A 20,386-nucleotide genomic window follows, 5' to 3' on the forward strand; every position below is an offset into this window, starting at 1 on the left:
TGCCCTGAGGACAGTCTCCAGATAAAAGGATGACCTGCAAGAACGGTCCCTACAAGTGAGAGTGCAAGTTCCATCGCTCTGCACATTTAGTGGCTGGTTCAGCAAAGGACTTACCGTAAGCCTATCCGTAGCTTTAAGCATGAGTCGTCTGACTCAGGACAAGGGGACCACTCCTGTGCATCAAGCTATGCACATGCTTAAATGCTTTGCTGAACTGGGGCTTTATTCTTTGGCACCTCGCCTGAGAGAGCAATCAAGGGGGCTAATTAGTACCCATTGTGCTGGTACCCTTTGTACCAAAAGGACCACCGATTCACTTTTAGGCTATAGAGCTGAGTGATATATACTGAGGGAGCAGTTCAGGAATGCTGTAAGTACTACGTGCCCAATCAAAACTCCACTGAAGTGAATGGGAGTACTTCCATTGAGTGCACTGGGCTCTGGAGCAGATTTGTATTTGGTACAAAGGTGTGTGATTTCATTTTCCAAAATCATCCATCTGAAACCATCCAGGAACATCATATTCACATAACCAAAAAAGACAGAAACTTGTCCTGCTTGTGGACAGAAACGGGTAGCTCATTAAGTGCATTTACATGAGAACACCTCAATCTACCATGCTTTATTACTTTGAACACAGTATAATAATTAAAACTGCAGATCAGTTCCATCCCTTATTAAACTCAGGTTTTTTTCAGTATTTGCCAATGTTTCCTGCTAAATAAATAAAAAATCACAAACTAAATGTCTGATACTATTTATGGGTTCCTATTTATACCAATGACAGATGCCATAAAGCTGAATAACAAGCTAAATGACAGGCATCCCTCTGCATTATTTGGGTGCACAGAAGGAATAGTCTTCACATTTTTAAAGATGACATAATTTCAAACTCAAAATACAGACTGTTTTTCCTGTTGAGCAGGAGGATAAAATTATACCTGTAAATGTGAATCCTGAGGTGCGTTAATTCTGTTTCCGTTGCTCTGCGTGTGACTCTGCACATATTCAATGGAAATGGGGCAGTCACTGGTAATGCATTTCCTTCTAGAGAAAACTGGAATTAAGCATTTTGATGTGTTTCTTGTATAGGGGCTTGTCACCGGGTCTGATCTGTGACTCAGCTTGTAACCAGTCTCTTGGGAGTGACCCCTTAGTGTGCTGTGCCCTAAGGACCACGTAGCTCCACGGGGGCAGGCCCGTGGCTTCCAAGGGTACATCTACACTGTGATAAAAGACCAGTGGCTTTGGCGGCTCAGGCTATAGGGCTATAAAATTGCAGTGTCGATGCTCAGGCTGGAGCCTACACTCTGAGACCCTTCCCGTCACAAGGTCTCAGAGCCCAAGCTCCAACCAGAGGCTGAATGTCTACACTACAATTTTTAACTCCCCAGTCAGAGCCTTGCAAACCGGAGTCAGCTGCCCTGGGCACTGAGATTCAGTGCCATGGGGGGTGAGGTGTGTTGTCGCAGTGTAGAGATACCCCAAGACTGAGATGGGGCCTTTGGCACCAGCGAACGCTGTCGCACTCCTTGGCTACCTGCAGTGAATCCAGCCAAGCCAGAGTCCTGTTTTACTGTTTACAACACAGCCAGCTGTTTCAGAAGATGGTAACCATTTATGAGTCACCTGACCTACAGAATTTCTTCTTTACCAGCTCAGCTCTGCGGCTGACACAATAGTGGGGGGATAGAGCCAAGGCTCCACTCCCTGTCCTTCTCCACCCACCTGCTCTGAGACAGGATGGAGTACCAGGCCTGCAGAACCAACTCCCTCCCACATGCCAGAACCCTGGGTCTGGGTAACCTGTGTAAGGGGAGTTCTTTCTCCCTCTTATGCTCCTGATCAGGCATGCAGTCCAACCTACAATCTTGCCTTATCTTTTTATAAAGCAACCAGCAAAATTAAAATTTCTAAGACACAAAGTTAAGTATGTGCTTAACTTTAAGTACCCGAGCAGTCCCACTGATGATAATGTGTTTAAAGTGAGGCTTATGTTTCCCTGGTTTGTTGACTAAGAGCCTACATAATTAACAGAAAAAGAAATGTGTCTTTAAACTATGTGCAAGAGAGACTTTGAGCTTGTCCACCTGTCCACATGGATCAAGTGGCTGCACTTTAATAGTTCATTAATGCACTCTGATCTGGTCCTCTTTGAAATGGGACTAGATCATAGTGCATTAACAAACTGTTAATATACATCAAAAGGATCCACATGGGCAGTGAGAGCTAGTGCAGGATAGATTCCCACCCCAGCTTGTCATGACCTAATTGTTCATGAAGACAAACCCTCAGTTCATGTGCGACTGAAAGGATGTATATGTAAATGACTCGTAAGATTAGACCACTGGAAGCAAAACAAAAAAAAGGCAACTACATTTTAAAAACTCCTTTTGTCATAATGCAGAAATTACTACTTTAAAATATAGGGAAAGTGCTGAACTAAAATACAGAAGTGCTAAATGTACATTTGAGAGAGAATTTAGTACCCATGAAAGTTCCTGGACTACTAGCACTGCAGAATAATGTCCTCTATTCAAATACAAAAATCAGTTATGAGTCAGGCAGTGACAGGGTGTATTTCCTCTTCAGCAATTAGTGTCCGTTCAAATAGTGGTGTTTTTTTGAACATGGACACTTTTCTACTGGGAGCATTGGCTTAATCCTGTTCCCATTAATGTCAATGATAAAACACCAATGACAGCAACATTAGGCCAATGACAAGCACTTTTGAAAATCCACCCAACAGCTGTTTAAAAAAATAAATAAAAAGTCAAACCTACTAGACTCCTTACCCCAATCCTTTGGAAACATGCACAAATAATTTAGAAAACCTGTTCCTTAGTTTAGGCACAATCTGAGATGCTAATCTTAAAGACTATATGGTGCTCATTCATTTACGTCACTTGACCTTTCTTTCTGAACTTTTAAGAGAAATAACACATTCAATGCCAACATCACAAACGCAAATGGCACATATACTTACTATTCATGAATCTAAACCAACAGTGCTATGAGCAATCACAAGACCAGAATGAAAATATCACCAAATGCCTTTCTCTGCAGCGCCTGAAAGACAATTTTACTTACACTCAGCAGGTGATGATGAAGTCTTTTGCCTGATCATGGTATGCTGCTGTGTGCAAGACTTTGGGAACTGAATAAGAGGCATTTACTGCTGTGCTCTAGGATCTTAATTTTCTTAAAATTTGGAGCATAAAAGCCCTTTCTTTTTACCCATATACATTTTATTGAATTCTCACCTGCACATCTATTCAACTGAGCCATTGTATGTGTTCATGGATATCTTTGTAAAGGAGCATGAAACACTCTGCATTTATAGTCCTCTCTCCCTTTTAATGTTTTTATGCCTTTTGATATTTTCAGGATCAAAAGAAAAAGATATGCTTTCTATTTTGTATATATTCTGTTATTCTAAAACCAGCCATATTCAATAAGGCCCAAATCCCAATCCTGCAAGCAAAGCCCAAGAAAGAGAGTCCTGCACATAATACTGGGAAGCCTGCAGGGGAACAAAATCCTTGTTCTTTGGCACAGATGGGCTGCAAATGCTGCAACCCTCTAAGAGTTGGAATAGTGAATGTGACCAGCTTCACCTGACTCCCAAAAAAGGCTTTTGCTGCCAATGGCTGTCTTGTTCCTTGTCCGCCTACATTACTCCCTTCCACAATGAGACATGAACCCTTGTATGGAGATCTTCTCTGTGGCACATGGGGTTCATAGATCTTCTGCATGGGATCTCCACTACTTTGTCCCCCATTAGGCACCAGCACCATAATAGCTTTTGGCCTTAATGCTCTAGATTAGTCAGGTACAGGATTAGGATTTAAAGACTACCCTCTGCTTAGAAAGATGGGATGTTCATAGATTCATAGATTTTAAGGCTAAAAAGACCATTTTGATCATCCAGTCTGACTTATATTATGCAGGCTTTAGAACCCCACCTGGTAACTCCTGCATCAAGCCCATAAATTCCAGTTGACCTACAGCATATCTTTTCGATAGATACCCAGTCTTGATGCAAAGACACTGTGATAGAGACTCCACCACATCCCTAGGTAAGTTGTTCCAATGGTTAGTTACCACCACTATGTGTCTTATTTCCAGTCTGAATTTGTCTAGCTTCAGCTTCTAGTTACTTTGTCTGCTACATAAAAGAGACCTTTCCTATAAAAAAAAAAAATCTTCTCTCTGTGGATGTTCATATAGAAAGTGATCCAGTCATCTCTTATCCTGGTCTTGAAAAACCCGCTTAACTTTCCCTTGGTTATATAATCGCACCACATCTTGGGAAGCACTTAAGAATATCCCCAGAAACTTTCCAGATACATGGCAGCACACATCCCCTATCTTTTTCAAAATGAAGCAAAGAACAGTTACGCACTTTATGGTAACTGTGGCTCTTCGAGATGTGTTGTCCACATGGGTTCCACTCTTGGTGCACATGCACCTCATGCACTCCAGATCACAATATTTTGGCCACCGGTGTCCAGTGGGGCCATGCCTGTGCCCTGAGTGCCCTTACAGCCACCCAGCAAAGGGCAGAGCAGGGCCAACTAGCCCTCCGATCCTTCGCCAACAGAGAAAGCTGGTGCTATCAAGCTCAGGAATAGTGAGGAAGGAGGGCAGGTTGTGGAACACACAGAGAGAACACATCTCAGAGAACAATAGTTACTGTAAAGTAAGTAACGGGTCCTTCTTCTTTGCGTGATTCTCCATATGTATTTCACTCTTGGCAACTCACAAGAGGTGCCCTCATATAAGAAGCTGGCACTCAGCATCTACTTAAACAGAGATTGCAGAACAGGTCTGCCAGAACAGGTGCCAGATGTAGATGCCAGGATCAAAGAAAAGAATTTAGTAAATGTATGTACTGACCCTCAGGGGGCTGCTTCACAAATTTCAGCAATGGGAACAATGCTGCAGAAGCCACTTGTGCTCCGACAGAGTGGGCTCTCGCCTGGGCAGAGGATTCTAGTCTAACTACATGGGTACCATTTGGACAGCTTGTCCCTTCATTCTTTCAGCAAAAACAAGAAATAACTTTAATGAGATCCTAAAGGATTTAGTTCTAGTCAGATAAAAATGCTTCTTCTATTGCTCGAAGAGTGAGGAGGGATTCCACCTTTTGTTGCAACAGTCTCTGAAGAAGGATGGTAAATGTAGGTGGTGAGTAGGGATTGCTTGAAACTGAATTCAATAGCCTGTTTCAGTGTTCTCAAGGACCCACTGGTCAGTGGTAATGCTTTTCCAAGCTCTCCCAAAATAAATCGACTTATCTCCTAATGGGGTTCCCAACAACTCTCAACACAACCACCAAACTGTTTTGAAGCTGGTGTCTGCCTCATTGAAGTCGCAGTAGAAGAAGAAGAAGGCCTTCTCCAATGAAACTTCTGTTTCTCTCTAGGCAGTTTGGAGGGTCTTTGGTATGGCTGATTGTCAAGCTGTCCTGTAGTAGTTCAAGAGCATGGGTACCAACCTCAGGGCAGACTGTTAAGAATCAGGGCACAAAATCCAAATTGGTTGTGTGTTCTATACTTCGATTTCAACAACCAAGTATCAAGTATAAACTCCTCAAGCACTATAACAGCCTTAACATGGAGTCACAGACAGCCCTCTTGGGTACTCCAGTCTGTGTTGCCACCCAGGTAAGCTTGCCTATGTGACAGATGGTCCCTTACACCAAAAATCACAATAATATTCAGGTTATTCCCAGTCCCAAGGGACCAGTCACTTATCACAGGTCAATTTCATCTTAGATCTCACACCAAGGACAACACTTGTAGCTAATCCAATAATAAACTAGCAAAAGATTTATTAACTAGGAAAAGGAAATGAGAGCCATTTACAAGGTTAATGAAATTAGGGGTTGGAGTGCAGGAGGGGGTGCGGGCTCTGGGGTGGGACCAGAAATGAGGAGTTCATGGTACAGGAGGGGGCTCCGGGCTGGGGCAGAGGGTTGGGGTGCAGGGGGTGTGAGGACTCTGGCTTGGGGTGTGGGCTCTGGGGTAGAGCTGGGGATGAGGGGTTGGGGGTGCAGGAGGATGCTCCAGGCTGGGACTGAGGGATTCGGAGGGTGGGAGGGGGTTCAGGGGTGGGGCAGGGGCGTGGGAGGGAGCAGGGGTGGAGGCTCCAGGTGGCGCTTACCTCAAGTAGCTCCCAGAAACAGCAGCATGTTCCCCCTCCAGATCCTACCTGGAGGTGTGGCCAGGCGGCTCTGCATGCTACCCTGTCTGCAGGCACCTGGCCTGCAGCTCCCATTGGCCGCAGTTCCCGTCCATGGAATGCACGGAGTGGGGAAAGCCCCAGGCCTCACTCCCTGGCTGGAGCGCCGGAGCGGGGCAAGCCCCGGACTCCACTCCCCGGCTAGAGCTCAAGGACCGGATTAAAATGTCTGAAGGGCCGGATGTGGCACCCGGGCCATAGTTTTCCCACCTCTGTTCTACAATAAGTAAGTTCTATGTGTCCTTTAGGGCTAACCCTGGCAAGCACTGGGGATCTTTTGCTTATGCTTAGTAATCCTTCCTCCCTCAGAGTCCAACCAGCATAAAAGATACAGTTCCTCCTTCTTAGGACTTTTTCTTCCTTTCCTCCTGCTTCGAGTTGCAAATTCAGCTGTTGGGAGGAATTCCCTTGCACATCTCGACACCAGATGAACTACTGTGGAACATCTCAGGACAAAACATTTTGTTGATTGCTCCCCCTTCACCTCCACCCCCACTGAAGATATTGTCACTGTGGAAAACAATAAAGGGGACTCCAGCAGCTGAAACAGTTAAACCACCCAGTGCTATAAACCTCTGTGCCAAATATGTTGGTATCAAGAGAAACAAATTGGAAAAGGTGACAATGCAATCAATATCAAAAGAATTGGTATCCCACTGCCAGTTCCCTGCCCAGTTCCGTTCCCTCCCTCGAGTGCGCTGCGCCCTCGCTCCTCTCCCCTCCCCCTAGCACCTCCAGTCGTGGCAAAACAGATGATTGGCAGTAGGCGCGGGGAGGAAGAAGGAGGCGCTGATTGGCAAGGCCCGCCAGCAGGCATGGGGGGAGTGGGAGGATGGTAAGGGGGCTCCTCCTCACCCTCCCCACCTGCCCACTCCCCGCCTCATCTCCCCGCCCACCTCCTCATGAAGGTCACCCCAATTTGCCGTACCTCGGGACAGCTCTGCCTGTTCTCCTTAGAGGAACAGTGCTGCGTCCTACCACTTTTGGCTGCAGAGGAAGGGCTTATCTTCACTACGGGGGAGATCAACTCTGCTGCAATCAATGCAGTGGATGTCGGTTTAGCAGGTCTAGTGAAGATCCGTTAAATTGACAGCAGAGCACTCTCCGGTCAACCCCAGTACTCAACCTCTCCGAGAAGAGTAAGGTAAGTTGACAAGAGACGCTCTCCCATCAACGCAGCGCAGTGAAGACATCAAGGTAAGTCGACATAAGCTACGTCGACTCCAGCTACTGTGACAAAGTTCCTCCTCTACTTTGGTGGGTCCTGCACTTATTGGCGGATTTTCTCACCTCAGAGATTCACCATGTGGGTCGGGGAACAGCCCAGAGACCTTCCACTCTGGTGGAACCCACAGTCCAGGTCAACTCCTCCTGTGTTTGATCAGGAGTTGGGAGGTTTGGGGGGAACCCGGGCCCACCCTCTACTCCAGGTTCCAGCCCAGGGCCCTGTGAACTGCAGCTGTCTAGAGTGACTCCTGGAACAGCTGCGTGACTGCTACAACTCCCTGGGCTACTTCCCCATGGCCTCCTCCCAACACTTTCTTTATCCTCATCACAGGACCTTTCTCCTGGTGTCTGATAATGCTTGTACTCCTCAGTCCCCCAGCAGTCTGCCTTCTCACTCTTAGCTCCTAGTGCCTCTTGCTCCCAGCTCCTCGCATGCACGCCACAAACTGAAGTGAGGTCCTTTTTAAACTCAGGTGCCCTGATTAGCCAGCCTGTCCTAATTGATTCTAGCAGTTTTTTCTTAATTGGTTCCAGGTGTCCTAATTAGCCTGCCTGCCTTAACTGGTTCCAGCAAGTTCCTGCTTGTTCTGGAACTGCCTCTGTTACCTTACCCAGGGAAAAGGGATCTACTTAATCTGGGACCGATATATCTGCCTTCTAACATGCTTCTGTAGCCATCTGGCCTGACCTTGTCACACCACGTTATTCACGTAGCTTGAGTAGCGTAACTTAGGCTGACTTACCCTGGTAGTGAAGTTAAGAGAAGACTTGATAGGAGGAGCATCTGAGGAATGCTTCAGTGAGGAAGCAGGAGCCCTGGAGGTTAGCTCAGAGCCAGTGCCTGCTGGGGCACTTTCAGTGGAGGACTACTCAGAGCCAGAAGGGGTTTGTTAGCATGGATCTGAAGCACTGATTTGTCCAAGAAAAAGAAAAAAGAAAAAGAATCCCTCACTAATAAAGTTTATTTGGAGAATGAATGACAAACAGAATCTTTCTCAGTGATATGCTCCTCACTGAGACCAAACAAACATTTGAGTGTCTATCATGCAGGGGTATAGCTGCCTCACCTGATGAACAACACTGAGACCCAGGAGATCTTCATTGAACCATGAAGCTGCCCACCCACTACCAAGTAAACAAACATTAGGAAAAAACCTATAAACTAAAACCTATAAAACTATTATCCTAACTACGAATGACACTAGTAGAGTGATTATATACCAACAAATTCATTTTAATGAGCACAAGTGCAAGAGACAGTGACACGACTCTCTCAGTTCTGTCACATTGCCATGGTGGTAAGACGGAACTAAGGGACAGTTAGCTCCACTCTGTCCTTTGAGTCCTTTTGAGGGGTGATGCAGGACCATTGAGGGTGCAGGTATGGCCTCAACAGATGCTGCTGACCAAAAGATCCCGATCTTAAGTGTCTGGGATGCATGCGCACCATGAGTTGAATCCATGTAAACAATCACTCAGAGAAGGAAAATTAGTTTCCCTAAATATGGCAAACTGTGGTTGGGTATCTGAGTTATATTCAAAAAGCTCAGTGACTTCATTCTACATTCCTGTAAGGACTGAGATGTTCTTTTAGCACCATCTCCTGACATCCTCTAATATGAATGCACTACAAAAATCCCTGTGCACCGATCTAGCCAAATCTGCTTACATTAGTACCCTGATAAACAGCATGTCTATGCACTACCAGGGAACGGAGTCACTGCAATACTTTGTAATGACGCCAGACAATGAATACATGACATCTATTTGATTGACTGTCCTGCCTGATGTTGTCTGCAAGCCCATTCACATTATTTACAGAAGTCAATTAACATTTGCTACCACATGCTTTTTGCTGTTTCACCCTAATGACTAAATGAGTTTCTTTCATTAATGTAATTTGTAGTGTTTGTCGTGTACAATGCTTACCTTTAAAGCAATTCATAAAATAAAAGAGTATCTCTCAGCACAAAGTATTCCTACAAGCATCAGATAATGGGAAGAATCATTAATTGGCAGGCTTCTGGTTCCATAAAAATGTACCAGTTAGAAGGATTCCACCGCACTGCCATTCCATCCTTATTGATCTTACTTTCTATGTCCCAAAGAGGACTCTTGGTCGACTGAATTACTATGATAACAAAATATACAATCTCTCTCTTTTATTGGAGCCTGTCAACTGGAAGGCCCTACAGTAAGGTTTGAAAGTTGCAATTTCCTGAGTGAAACTGAACAACACAACTCTGAATTATATTAATCTTGCTCTAAGCAGCACTGTCTTGCACAGATTTGCAGTGCATTATATGCTGTGTTTTTTTAGGGTAGCACAGAACAGCTGATACTTGATGGTCCCCTTCTGGCCAGACACACCCACCTATTCACCCAACCTGTTTTGTATGTCCCCACCTACAATAGTCTAAGCATGCATTGTTCACACACAGGAGGTTGCTGTGATCCCTGTGTGTGTGTTGGCATGTGTGCTGCTTATCAGCCTTTTCCTTCCATCTGCACTTCCATCCCCATTTTCTTGCAATTAACACACTGTCTCACCTGTGCATGTTCGGACAGTGGCATGGTGCACAGCATACAATGGGCAAAGGTCCCTAGAACGCTGTAACCACAGACAAATCCTGTGCGTGCTTACATAATGAAGTGGTTACTTTGACTTATACAAATAGGTTCTGATTTTAATTTACGAAAAGGCCCCTTTATGCGTCTCTGGCAGCGTAAAGGGGACACAGTGTAAAAAACCCATCATTCTCAATATGTTAAACCAGGGGTTTCACCAAAATTTGTGTGTTTATTAAAATATTTCTGGGCGGGGCCATGTTGTTTTCAAGCTACTATAGCATAGCACTCTCCTAACATTTCTTTCCCAATTTTTAACTTACACAAGGAGCCCATCCTACAAGTTTCTGGGTGCCCAGAAATAGTTTACATTACACATGATCTGTCTCAGCAGCCCGTGGAAACTGACAAATACTGTTTTTTGGAAAATGCAACTTTATTTTTAAATAGCTTAGCAAGACCATTGTCCAAAAGCTTAACTCAGCAATCAGCAACATCTTCAAGGGCACAGATAATGAAAATATGGTCTACAAGCTGTACGTTTTGTCTAGTATCCTGCACAGAGAGTAATTTGGCAGAGCTCTATTTTTTTCAGCTGGAAATGAAAGACATCTACAGACATCTAAAGATATCTTTAATAGCGCAGGTTTATCCTGTAATTCCATTTGCCTGCTGGGCGAAGTCTGCGAGGTTATTGGGTATTTTGTCTAACCAAACTCGCCTCTGAACCACTGGGCACATGATGCACGTGTCACTCTCAAAAGTGCTCTCCATGAAAGTGGTACTGACAAGAATCAGATTGGCCAATGCTGAGTGACCTCAGTACTATGGCCAATCCAGGAAGTGAAATCCTAGGGCAATGGTACATTTAGGACTGCTGTAAAACTGGATGGCCTCAGCTGGTTCAGGGTGACCATCAGTAAAAGAGATATTTGGTACCTACTTCTCTTGGGCCCATCTCTACTGTGCGTTTTAGTGTAGCACAGTGTTTTAAGTAGTGCACCAATGTTATAATGTTGGGTTCTTTTTCTCTAGAGATTTCAGTTAAATAACTACTATCACTAATAACTTGTATTTATTATTTGTATTCTGGTAACAGCGGGAATGTGCTAGGCATGCATCCAACGAAGTGGGTATTCACCCACGAAAGCTCATGCTCCAATACATCTGTTAGTCTATAAGGTGCCACAGGACTCTTCGTTGCTACACACAGGAAAACACTGTCCTTATCTGGAAGAACTCACAATTTAAGATCAGCTGAAATGTTGTAACATTGTACTTCAGTTCTGATAGAGCATCATTACTAATAGGTCAGTATCTAGATAGAAATACAATAAATCTGACATGGTTACTATAATAATACTCTGTAATTACTATAATAGGCCTGAGCTGTATTAACTAATATATATAATTAGAAGGGAAGCTACAAATATCTGTTCTATTAAGGAAGTGAAATAATTATTTATTACAGCTGAGATTTTCAAAGGAGCCATTTTCAAAGGAGCCTAATGGAGTTTCAATGGGAGTTTGATGCCTATCTTCCTTAGTCTTCTTTGAAAATTCCAGCTTACAGCAATAATATTCTTATTTAACTGGTACAAGATCATAGGAAACAATCTTTTGCAGGAATGATGGAATAAAGGCCAAAGGGCAGGGGAGGGAAGGAACACGACATGAACATGAACATCTGCCACTGATTTATGGGGTTTGTGTTGAGATGATAAAAAATGGGAAGTTCAGAACAACACAGAAAGCAATGAAGACAAAGTACAGTCCTGGAAAGGCTGACAGTGATTGTGCCGACTACAGGGGAACTGTTCAGAAGCAACGGTTAATCCTTCCCTCACAACTGGTGCAGATGAGCATTCCGTTGTAATGAACATTCTGGGATCCATTTCACAATCTCTCTTTTCTTATCTCTCGTTTTTTTGCTTTGTCCTGTTGTCATTCAAAACTGTCAGCTTGCTCTAAGTATTGCTTTCATATATATATATATATATATATATATATATATGCTACTTACTCCCTCATGCATTTCAACTTGGTCTAAGTATTGCTTTCATATATATATATATGCTACTTACTCCCTCATGCGTTTCAGCTTGGTCTCAGCCATGGTGTTGTTGATTGCTCTCGATCCCTGGGGCACTACTGGAGCCACACTGGTGACAGTCCCAGAACCTACAAATCAATGCACAGACACTCAACCTTATTCACCTTTATCTCATCAGTAGTGCTGCAGATTCAAGGCAATATTCAAGCGCAATCAGAAAATGGAAGATAATTCATCTGTGTCACTCGGTATTGCTGTATTAATTAAAGATTAAGTCGATTATTATATGTACATTGAGACAACTCAGTTCAGAGGGATAAGCAGATTTACAGTTTACAATAATTGTCATTCAACCATTGTATTACATAAAAAGGACTTTCGCATGGGAAAAAACCGGGACAGAGAAACTATTCAACAAAAAGAAATTTACTTAGACTTGTTCTCTGTTTCGTTCACTTTGCTTGTATTTATTTATAGGAACAAGATCCTTCTTCTGACAGCCAAGTTCCTCCTTTGGCTTGATCATGTAGTAAGGTTTCAGTGTTGTGCTTACAGCCTCAGACTTCTGCTGTCGTGGGTGAAGGGATTTCCGTAGTATTCACCATTTACCTACTGCACTGGGGCATTGTGAGCTCCCCAGTGATTTCAGGAGTGTAGCTGAAAGAGCTGCTGTCAGAATAAGACTAGTTCCAGCCCTTTTAGAAATGGTCAAGAGACAGCACTGCTCAGGATGATGGGTAGGGGGAAAGCTGCCTGACTGCTGTGAAGAGGTTGTTATGGCAATGCAGGGCATGGAGGAAGGTGCAGGGCTGTGGCTCTTGATACACCTTTAATAAAGTATAGCCAGCACCCACCCCGACAGTGTCTGACGTGCAGAAGAGGAGAGACCATGGAGTCACCCCTACTTAACCAAACACACCTCTTGGGGCTGCTAGAGTGTTGGTCCCCCGACTCCAGAAGGGATGTGGACAAATTGGAGAGAGAGACTCCATCGGAGGGCAACAAAAATTATTAGGGGGCTGGGGCACATGACTTACGAGGAGAGGCTGAGGGAACTGGGATTATTTAGTCTGCAGAAGAGAAGAGTGAGGGGGGATTTTATAGCAGCCTTTAACTACATGAAGGGGGGTGTTCCAAAGAGGATGGAGCTAGGCTGTTCTCAGTGGTGGCAGATGACAGAACAAGAAGCAATGATCTCAAGTTGCAGACGGGGAAGTCTAGGTTTGATATTAGGAAACATTATTTCACTAGGAGGTTGCTGAAGCACTGGAATAGGTTACCTAAGGAGATGGTGGAATCGCCATCCTTAGGTTTTTAAGGCCCAGCTTGACAAAGCCTTGGCTGGGATGATTTAGTTGGTGTTGGTCCTGCTTTGAGCAGGAGGTTGGACTAGATGACCTCCTGAGGTCTCTTCCAACCCTAATCTTCGATGATTCTATGATTCTAGAGCTTCATGCTGTTCAACCCCTCCAAATAATGGCTCTCTCTTGCCTTGGGTACACTAGCAGACCCCTTTACTTTTCCCTCACACATGAATGGCCAGCCACACTTTGACCCTAGGTCTTTTTTATACCTTTCAAGCTTAGACCTGTGCTCTCTATATAATGGAGCACGAAAATCAAGCAATTTTGTCTCATAGAGTCAGCATTTGCTGTGGGGCTGCTATAGCTCCCCCTGTATCTGGAAAGAAGAAATCCTTATGATGGCAGCAGCAGCCTGGGTTTCAAATGGTCTCTCAGGCCTTGTCTACATAAACAATTAGACTGCAGCAAGCTGGGAGTGAATCTACCCACACTAGCCGCCATGGGCTAACTATTCATGGGCACTCTGCTGATGCATATTACAGTGTTTTGATCTAGTTCTCTTTGAAACAGGCCTAGATCAAAGTGCATTAGCAGACTGTTAATCAGTGGGGTGCACATGAACAGTTAAACCATGGCGGGCTAGATTCACACCCCAGCTTGCCATGAACTAAATGTTAATGTAGACAAGCCCTCAGACTTTGAAGGCAGAAGGAAACAGCAGCCACAGGATTAATATTAATATTTCTTTATGTTCTATGAAACTGAGAGGTTTTATGTTACTGCTATACAATGGCAACCAAAATAAGGAGGGGGAGGGGGGGAGTCAATCAATTACACAACACCCATGCTTTAAAATCCAGTCCTCCCTTACTTTCACTTCAGTTCCAATATGATATTAGCAGCCATTATACTCACAAGCTACTAGCATTAATAATTAATGCTTTACCATTGAACAATGGGATTACGAGCATTCAGATGGTGCCTAGCCTTGTTTCTTGCAGTTTTTGAGATACTGGCCACTAAAATCATGTTGTTATTGAAGTGAGGGGGGCATAAGACAAGTGGAATCAGTCAGATATGTTTTATAAGTGAGGTTACATCTCACACGCCTCCAGGTTTAGAAAATGTCAGTTACCCTTCACTGAAAACTCAGACAATCACTGGTGAAGGTGAAATGCAGACTATCAAAGGCCATTTACTAGATAGGTGAGGTTGCGTTCAGTAGCCCAAGATACTTGTCTGGTGCCTAAATGTTACTGTGTACTCAACGTTTTGTCTATGTGCTTATAGTTGAAATGGTGAGAAATGACTCGCTCAGTTCTTCTCAACAATGAATTTGTACCGCAGCTACTAAAAAAATATCACTCTAAGTTTCTATGCTTGTAGAGGTTCAATTTCAGGGCAAAACTATGTAAACATTTGTCTAGTAACTTGGTCAAGCATGATGCAAGCATGTGTATGAATGGGTTTATCAATAGGGAGACACTGACGAAAGCTGATCCGAATAAACTAAAGGTGTGAATTTAAATTATATTCTATACACTGGATTAAACCCTGGGTGGACACTCTCATTAAGAATTAAAGTGACCTTAATTCAGTTTAGTGTAATTCAATGCCGAACTGAATTAAATTAAACTGAATTAAGGTTATTCTAATTGTGAATGAGAGTGTCCTCACAGGGGCGTAATGCAATTTAACTAATCCACTTTTAATTTACACCTTTAGTTAGTACAGATTAACTTCCCTGAATGTCTCTGTGTACAGAAGCCTCTTATCAACTTCAACTGTGTTATCATTCAATCTCTTAAACTAAGGGCTTGTCTAAATTTAAAAGGCTGCAGCGGCACAGGGTACAGCTCAGCTGCTGTAGCGCTTCAGTGCTATGCTGACAAGAGGGCTTCTCCCATAGGTGTAGTTAATCCACCTCCCCAAGAGGTGGTAGTTATGTCAATGGGAAAAGCCCTCCTGTCAACAGCACTGTCTACACCAGGAGTTTAGGTCAGTATAACTGAGTCACTGAAGAGTATGGATTTTCCACACCCTGAGCAACGTAGTTCTACTGACATGAGTTGCTAGTGTAGACCAAGCCTAGGAAATGTTGGAGTGGTCAGTACTTTGCAAGTGCTACACAAAATAATGCTGATGACTTGGTAGGTGGCGCTGTTTGCTCTCAATCAGTATTGTACCCAGGCCCTAGTATGATGCTTCGGGCCTCAGTGCTGTTGCTACATTTCAAATATGAGATAAAACTGATATCCTGACTACCTGTGGCTTAAAAAGAAGGTACAAATGGCACTTTTCTTAAGACAAAGTAATATTAAGCCTGGCAGGCCACTAAATTCTAACTAATAGTAATATTGCAAGGTACATCATTGTAGTAAGAAGCTAGTACACCTTTACCTTGATATAACGCTGTCCTCAGGAGCCAAAAATGTTTACCGTGTTATAGGTAAAACCGTATTATATTGAACTTGCTTTGATCCACTAGAATGCATAGCCCCGTCCCCCTGGAGCGCTGCTTTACCACGTTATATCCAAATTTGTGTTATATAGGGTCGTGTTATATCGAGGTAGAGGTGTATATTCTCCTTTAGTAGTGTCCTGGTATATTTATTGCTCCAATACTTTTGCTTCTTCTGCTCTGACATTTCATTATTAAAGACATCCTTCTTGACTTTCTGGGAACTCAAGCTAAATAAACCATTCTTACTTTGCCTTCTCTCCATGTTGGCAAGTGGCCAAACAAAACTTGGTCTCAAAACACAAACTAATAGCTTCCCTTCCATTAAACAGCATCTTATGGGTATTGTATAGCTGATGCAAGGGCATCAGGCTGGAGTATTCTGGGAAGGGGCTGTTATAATTAAATATGGGGTTTCAGTTAAGGTTGGTGAAGAGCTTTTTGTACTGCTAGCATAACAATCCTCACAGACTTTTCCAAGGTTGCTTGGTAACCCTGGCCTCAAAGAAGGTATTTATTTCATCAGAGATATTTTTCTTTAAGCAGTCACTTGATTAATATGATATTTTGCATCTAGTTCAGTGCAGTTTGTCCACTACTCTTAAGGGCATTCTGCACCAAAAAGTTAAAAATTCTGCACCAAATAAATAAATAAATTCTGCAGACAATATTTTAAAATTCTGCAAATTTTATTTGTCAAATAAATGTGGAGGCTCCAGCATGGCATTGGGGCGTACAGGCTGCACAGAGGTGGGAGATGACTATGCAGCTCCACCCTGGGACATGGACTCAGCAGTGAGGTTGCACTCAAGCCTGACACAGCGCAAGGACCATGCCTGTCCCAGAAACACCCCAGGGACCTGCCCCTCCATGCCTGGTGCACCAGGTGTGGGCAGGCAGGCTCATCAAGGCAGGATCCAAGTGTGGAAGGGCTCAGTGTGGGGGGATCCAGGTGTGGATTGAGAGGATCTGTGTGGGGCAATCTGAGAGTAGGCAGCTCACTGGGGGATCCGGATGTGGTGTGGATCTGGTTGCACAGAGGCTTGTTGGGGTGTTTTGGGTGCAATGGTAATGGGACTATGCAGGGGGGTCCAGGTGAAGATGGTTGGGGGGGAGGTCAGCGGGAGAGGTCTGGGTGTGGGGGGGCTAGAGCTTGGCAGGGAGGGTCTGGGTGGGGGGAAGCTCAGTGAGGCATCCAGATGCTGGGGGAGTGGGGCTCAGTGGGGTGGTGATCCAGGTGCAGCTGGTTGGGGCTTGGTAGGGTGGGGATCTGGGTGTGGGTGGCTCATCAGGGTGGCTCAGCTGCAGGGGGAGTGGGGCTCACTGGGGGGGTTCTGGGTGCGGGGGGACATGAGGCTCGGAGTGAAGGTCTGGTATGAGGGCTTCTGGATGCACAAGGGTTGGGTGGATGGGAGAGCAGCTCCCTGTACAGTGATTCCTCCACCTGTACCTGAGGAGTGATGGGTGCAGGAAGCGTGTGTGTGTGGGAGTTTGTAGAACTTCCTGCAGCCGTAGGAGAAATCTAGAGGTGGGTCTGACATGTGCCCCCCGCCCCAGATGCCACATTGGAGAAGAGGAAGTCCCATCCTCCCCAGCCCAGGCTAGAAGCTGAGCCCAGAACAGGGTAGGAACCACCAGCCGGGTCTTCCCCAGTCCTCCCCCCTGCCCCACAGTTATTTACCTCTCTGCCAGCTGCCCTGGGCACCTGAAACATACTGCTGGGGAAAGGCGCATGACTGCTCTTGTGGCTTCCCTTTGCTTTCCCATCAGAAAGTCATTTTTCTGTGGGGACGCAAAGAAATCAGTGGGGGACATAAATTCTGTGCATGTGCAGTGTTGCAGAATTCCCCCAGGAGTAATCCACCCATAAATCAGCATTAAATGAATGGCTATTCTCCTTTAGATAGTGGCCAAATAACTATTGTTGCACACTTATTTAACACAATGAAATCTCTATTGATTCTTCAGATAATTTAAAATAAACCATTCTGAGCACAGACATTTCTAAACTATAAGATGACAGCTTTCTAAGTTTATTTTAGGGGGAAATGACCTCCCCAGCATCCAGCCCAGCTAGCTAGTCTGCTTGCTGGGGACATCTGGAGAGGGAAAATGGGGGAAGACCCCCCTGCCCACAAGTAACTGAGCAGCAGCCTCTATGGCCCCAGCATCCCCCTTCTCTTCACCCTGCCCCTCCCCCACCCCGCTCCACTGGATGGAGGAGAAGGACTGGAGGATCTCCATAGCAACAGATCCTGTGGTCCACATCTATTCACAGATTTTAAGGCCGGAAGGGACAATTACAATCAGCTCTTTCATAACACGGGCCAGAGAAGTTCACACAGTGATTCCTCCCTCCAGCCCAATAATTTGTGGTTGAGCTAGAGCATATCTTGTAGACAGCAAATCTTAAAGATTTCATGTGATAGAGAATTTACCACATCTTTCAATAAGTTGTCTCAATGGCTAATTACCCTCATTGAAAAATTTACATCTTCTTTTCAGTTTGAATTTTTCTAGCTTCAACTTCCAACTATTGGATCTTGTTATACTCTTACCTGCTAGATTAAAGAGCCCTCCAGTATCAAATATCTTCGCCCTATTCAACTACTAATACAAAGAGATCAAATTGCCTCTAACCTTCTCCTTCTATAAGTTAAACAGACTGAACTCCTTAGGTCTTTCATTTCCAAAATGAAATTCATTCTTGTGGCTTTCTTCTGAGACCTCCTCAATTTTTTTTTACCTTTTTTTCTTTTTAAACAGCATGGAGAGAGGATTCCATTCCTGTCCTGTCTGATGCAAAACTTACCCTATACACAGCGGTACAGGCAACCCAAAATGAATAGTGGACTATATTGAATTGTTAGTATGATCATATTGACCCAGTAAAAAACCCTTTATTCCCAGTGAAGTCAATCAGACTTTAAAAGGGTCAGAATTTCATTCTCTGAAACTCAAACTGTGAGTTTTTACACTGAAAAAAACTCTATTCGCAGACACTTATACTCTGAAAAATAGACTGCATATTTAATTCATCATCAGTAACATTGCCTCTATTGACTTGAGAAGGTATGTGAGAGTTAGACCTCCACTAAGAGCTATGTGAAACTGCAAAATTTTGCTTCATGATTGCTTTGAAAATGGAAATGTCCTGGTAGATTCTGACCAGCACAAAATCTGCATCAGTTCCCAGTATTTCTGTACAATTCACAGCACTTTAGAACAGCTCTTTAATTTCACATGGTTATTGTTAATTTAATTAAATTCATGCCAAATCTGTAAATGCCATGCCGTGCGCAAGTTACCGCATGACCGTGTAAATTGGACATTCTGCTTTGCGAAAGTCATACGGCGTCTGGGACCACATTCAAATGAAGAGAATTCACAGAATGAAAATGGTGGTGAGAAAAGTGGAGGCCATGGATCCCACATCTAATTATTATGTCAGTGATGTACACTAAAAGATAAACATATTTACTCTGGTATGAATACTTACCAGAATACTTCTGGACGCTCTTGACAAGTATGGTACTTTGTAACTGCTAAGAGCATCAGAGGGAGGGAGGGATAGCTCAGTGGTTTGAGCATTGGCCTGCTAAACCCAGGGTTGTGAGTTCAATCCTTGAGGATTTGGGATTTGGGGCAAAAATTGGTCCTGCTAGTGAAGGCAGGGGGCTGGACTTTATGACCTTTCAAGGTCCCTTCCAGTTCTAGGAGATTGGTATATCTCCAATTATAAAAAAAAAAAGAGATCTTACTGAAGTCAATACTGATTTTTCACATCCCACCTTCTAACTTCAGTGAAATGCTTTATTTATGTGTTACAATGTGTAATACAGGAAACTGTAATACAAGGAATGGTACCTCCGACAAAAAATTGCCAGAGAAAATTTTATATTTTTGTTTTAAAATCTTCCTGAAACAATTCAACTTAATCCCATTATAAATCCCAAATGAAAAGCATGACAAAAAAAACAAATGAAACGTGAGGTTCTCATTTCTAATGACTAGGGCTCCGTGTCTGTCACGCAGGTTGCAGAAGTCATGGATTCCATGACTGTCTGCGACCTCTATGACTTCTGCAGCAGCCAGTGTGACTGAGCCCAGAGCCACGCAACGAGCCAGTCCCAGGGGCCAGCTGCTCAGGCAGCCCCAGGGACAGCCACACTGGCCGCTGCTGGAGCGGCTCTGCAGCCAGCCACTCGGGCATCCCCGCAGCCAGCTGCACCGGCATTGCTGGTGTGGCCCTGGGGCCAGCAGCACCGGCTGCTGCTTGGGCAGCCCTGGGCAGCTGACCCCAGGGACTTCCCAAGCAGTGGCCGGTGCAGCTCACCCTGGGAACCATCTGAGCAGTGGTCCCGGGGCAGTGGGAGCAGTGGCAGTTGGGTGGCCCCGGGGACAGTCGGAGCAGCTGCTGCTCGGTGGCCCCGGCAGCTAGTGCTGCTGGCCCCTGCCCCGCCCCCAGCAGTGGCCCCCGGCACCCCCCAGAGCAGCACCTTAGCCCCCTGCTAAAATTTAGTCAGG

At 44.5% G+C, this 20,386-nt stretch overlaps 1 protein-coding gene across 6 annotated transcripts in view; it reads right to left on the reverse strand.

Annotated features, from left to right (window-relative positions):
- Window positions 1-20,386, reverse strand: part of NEK11 (NIMA related kinase 11) — a 186,599-nt gene that overhangs the window by 18,631 nt on the left and 147,582 nt on the right. For 5 of the 6 annotated variants that reach the window (XM_045004772.1, XM_045004773.1, XM_045004771.1 and 2 more), the window contains one exon: window positions 12,126-12,222. In XM_045004772.1, the coding sequence (XP_044860707.1) occupies window positions 12,126-12,222 (97 nt within the window). Of the gene's footprint in view, window positions 1-8,228; window positions 8,383-12,125; window positions 12,223-20,386 lie in introns of those variants that run through there. The other variant, XM_045004776.1, reaches the window with a different exon arrangement.

The sequence above is a fragment of the Mauremys mutica genome, chromosome 2 (genome assembly GCF_020497125.1).
Source record: "Mauremys mutica isolate MM-2020 ecotype Southern chromosome 2, ASM2049712v1, whole genome shotgun sequence".
Classification (NCBI taxonomy): domain Eukaryota; kingdom Metazoa; phylum Chordata; order Testudines; family Geoemydidae; genus Mauremys; species Mauremys mutica.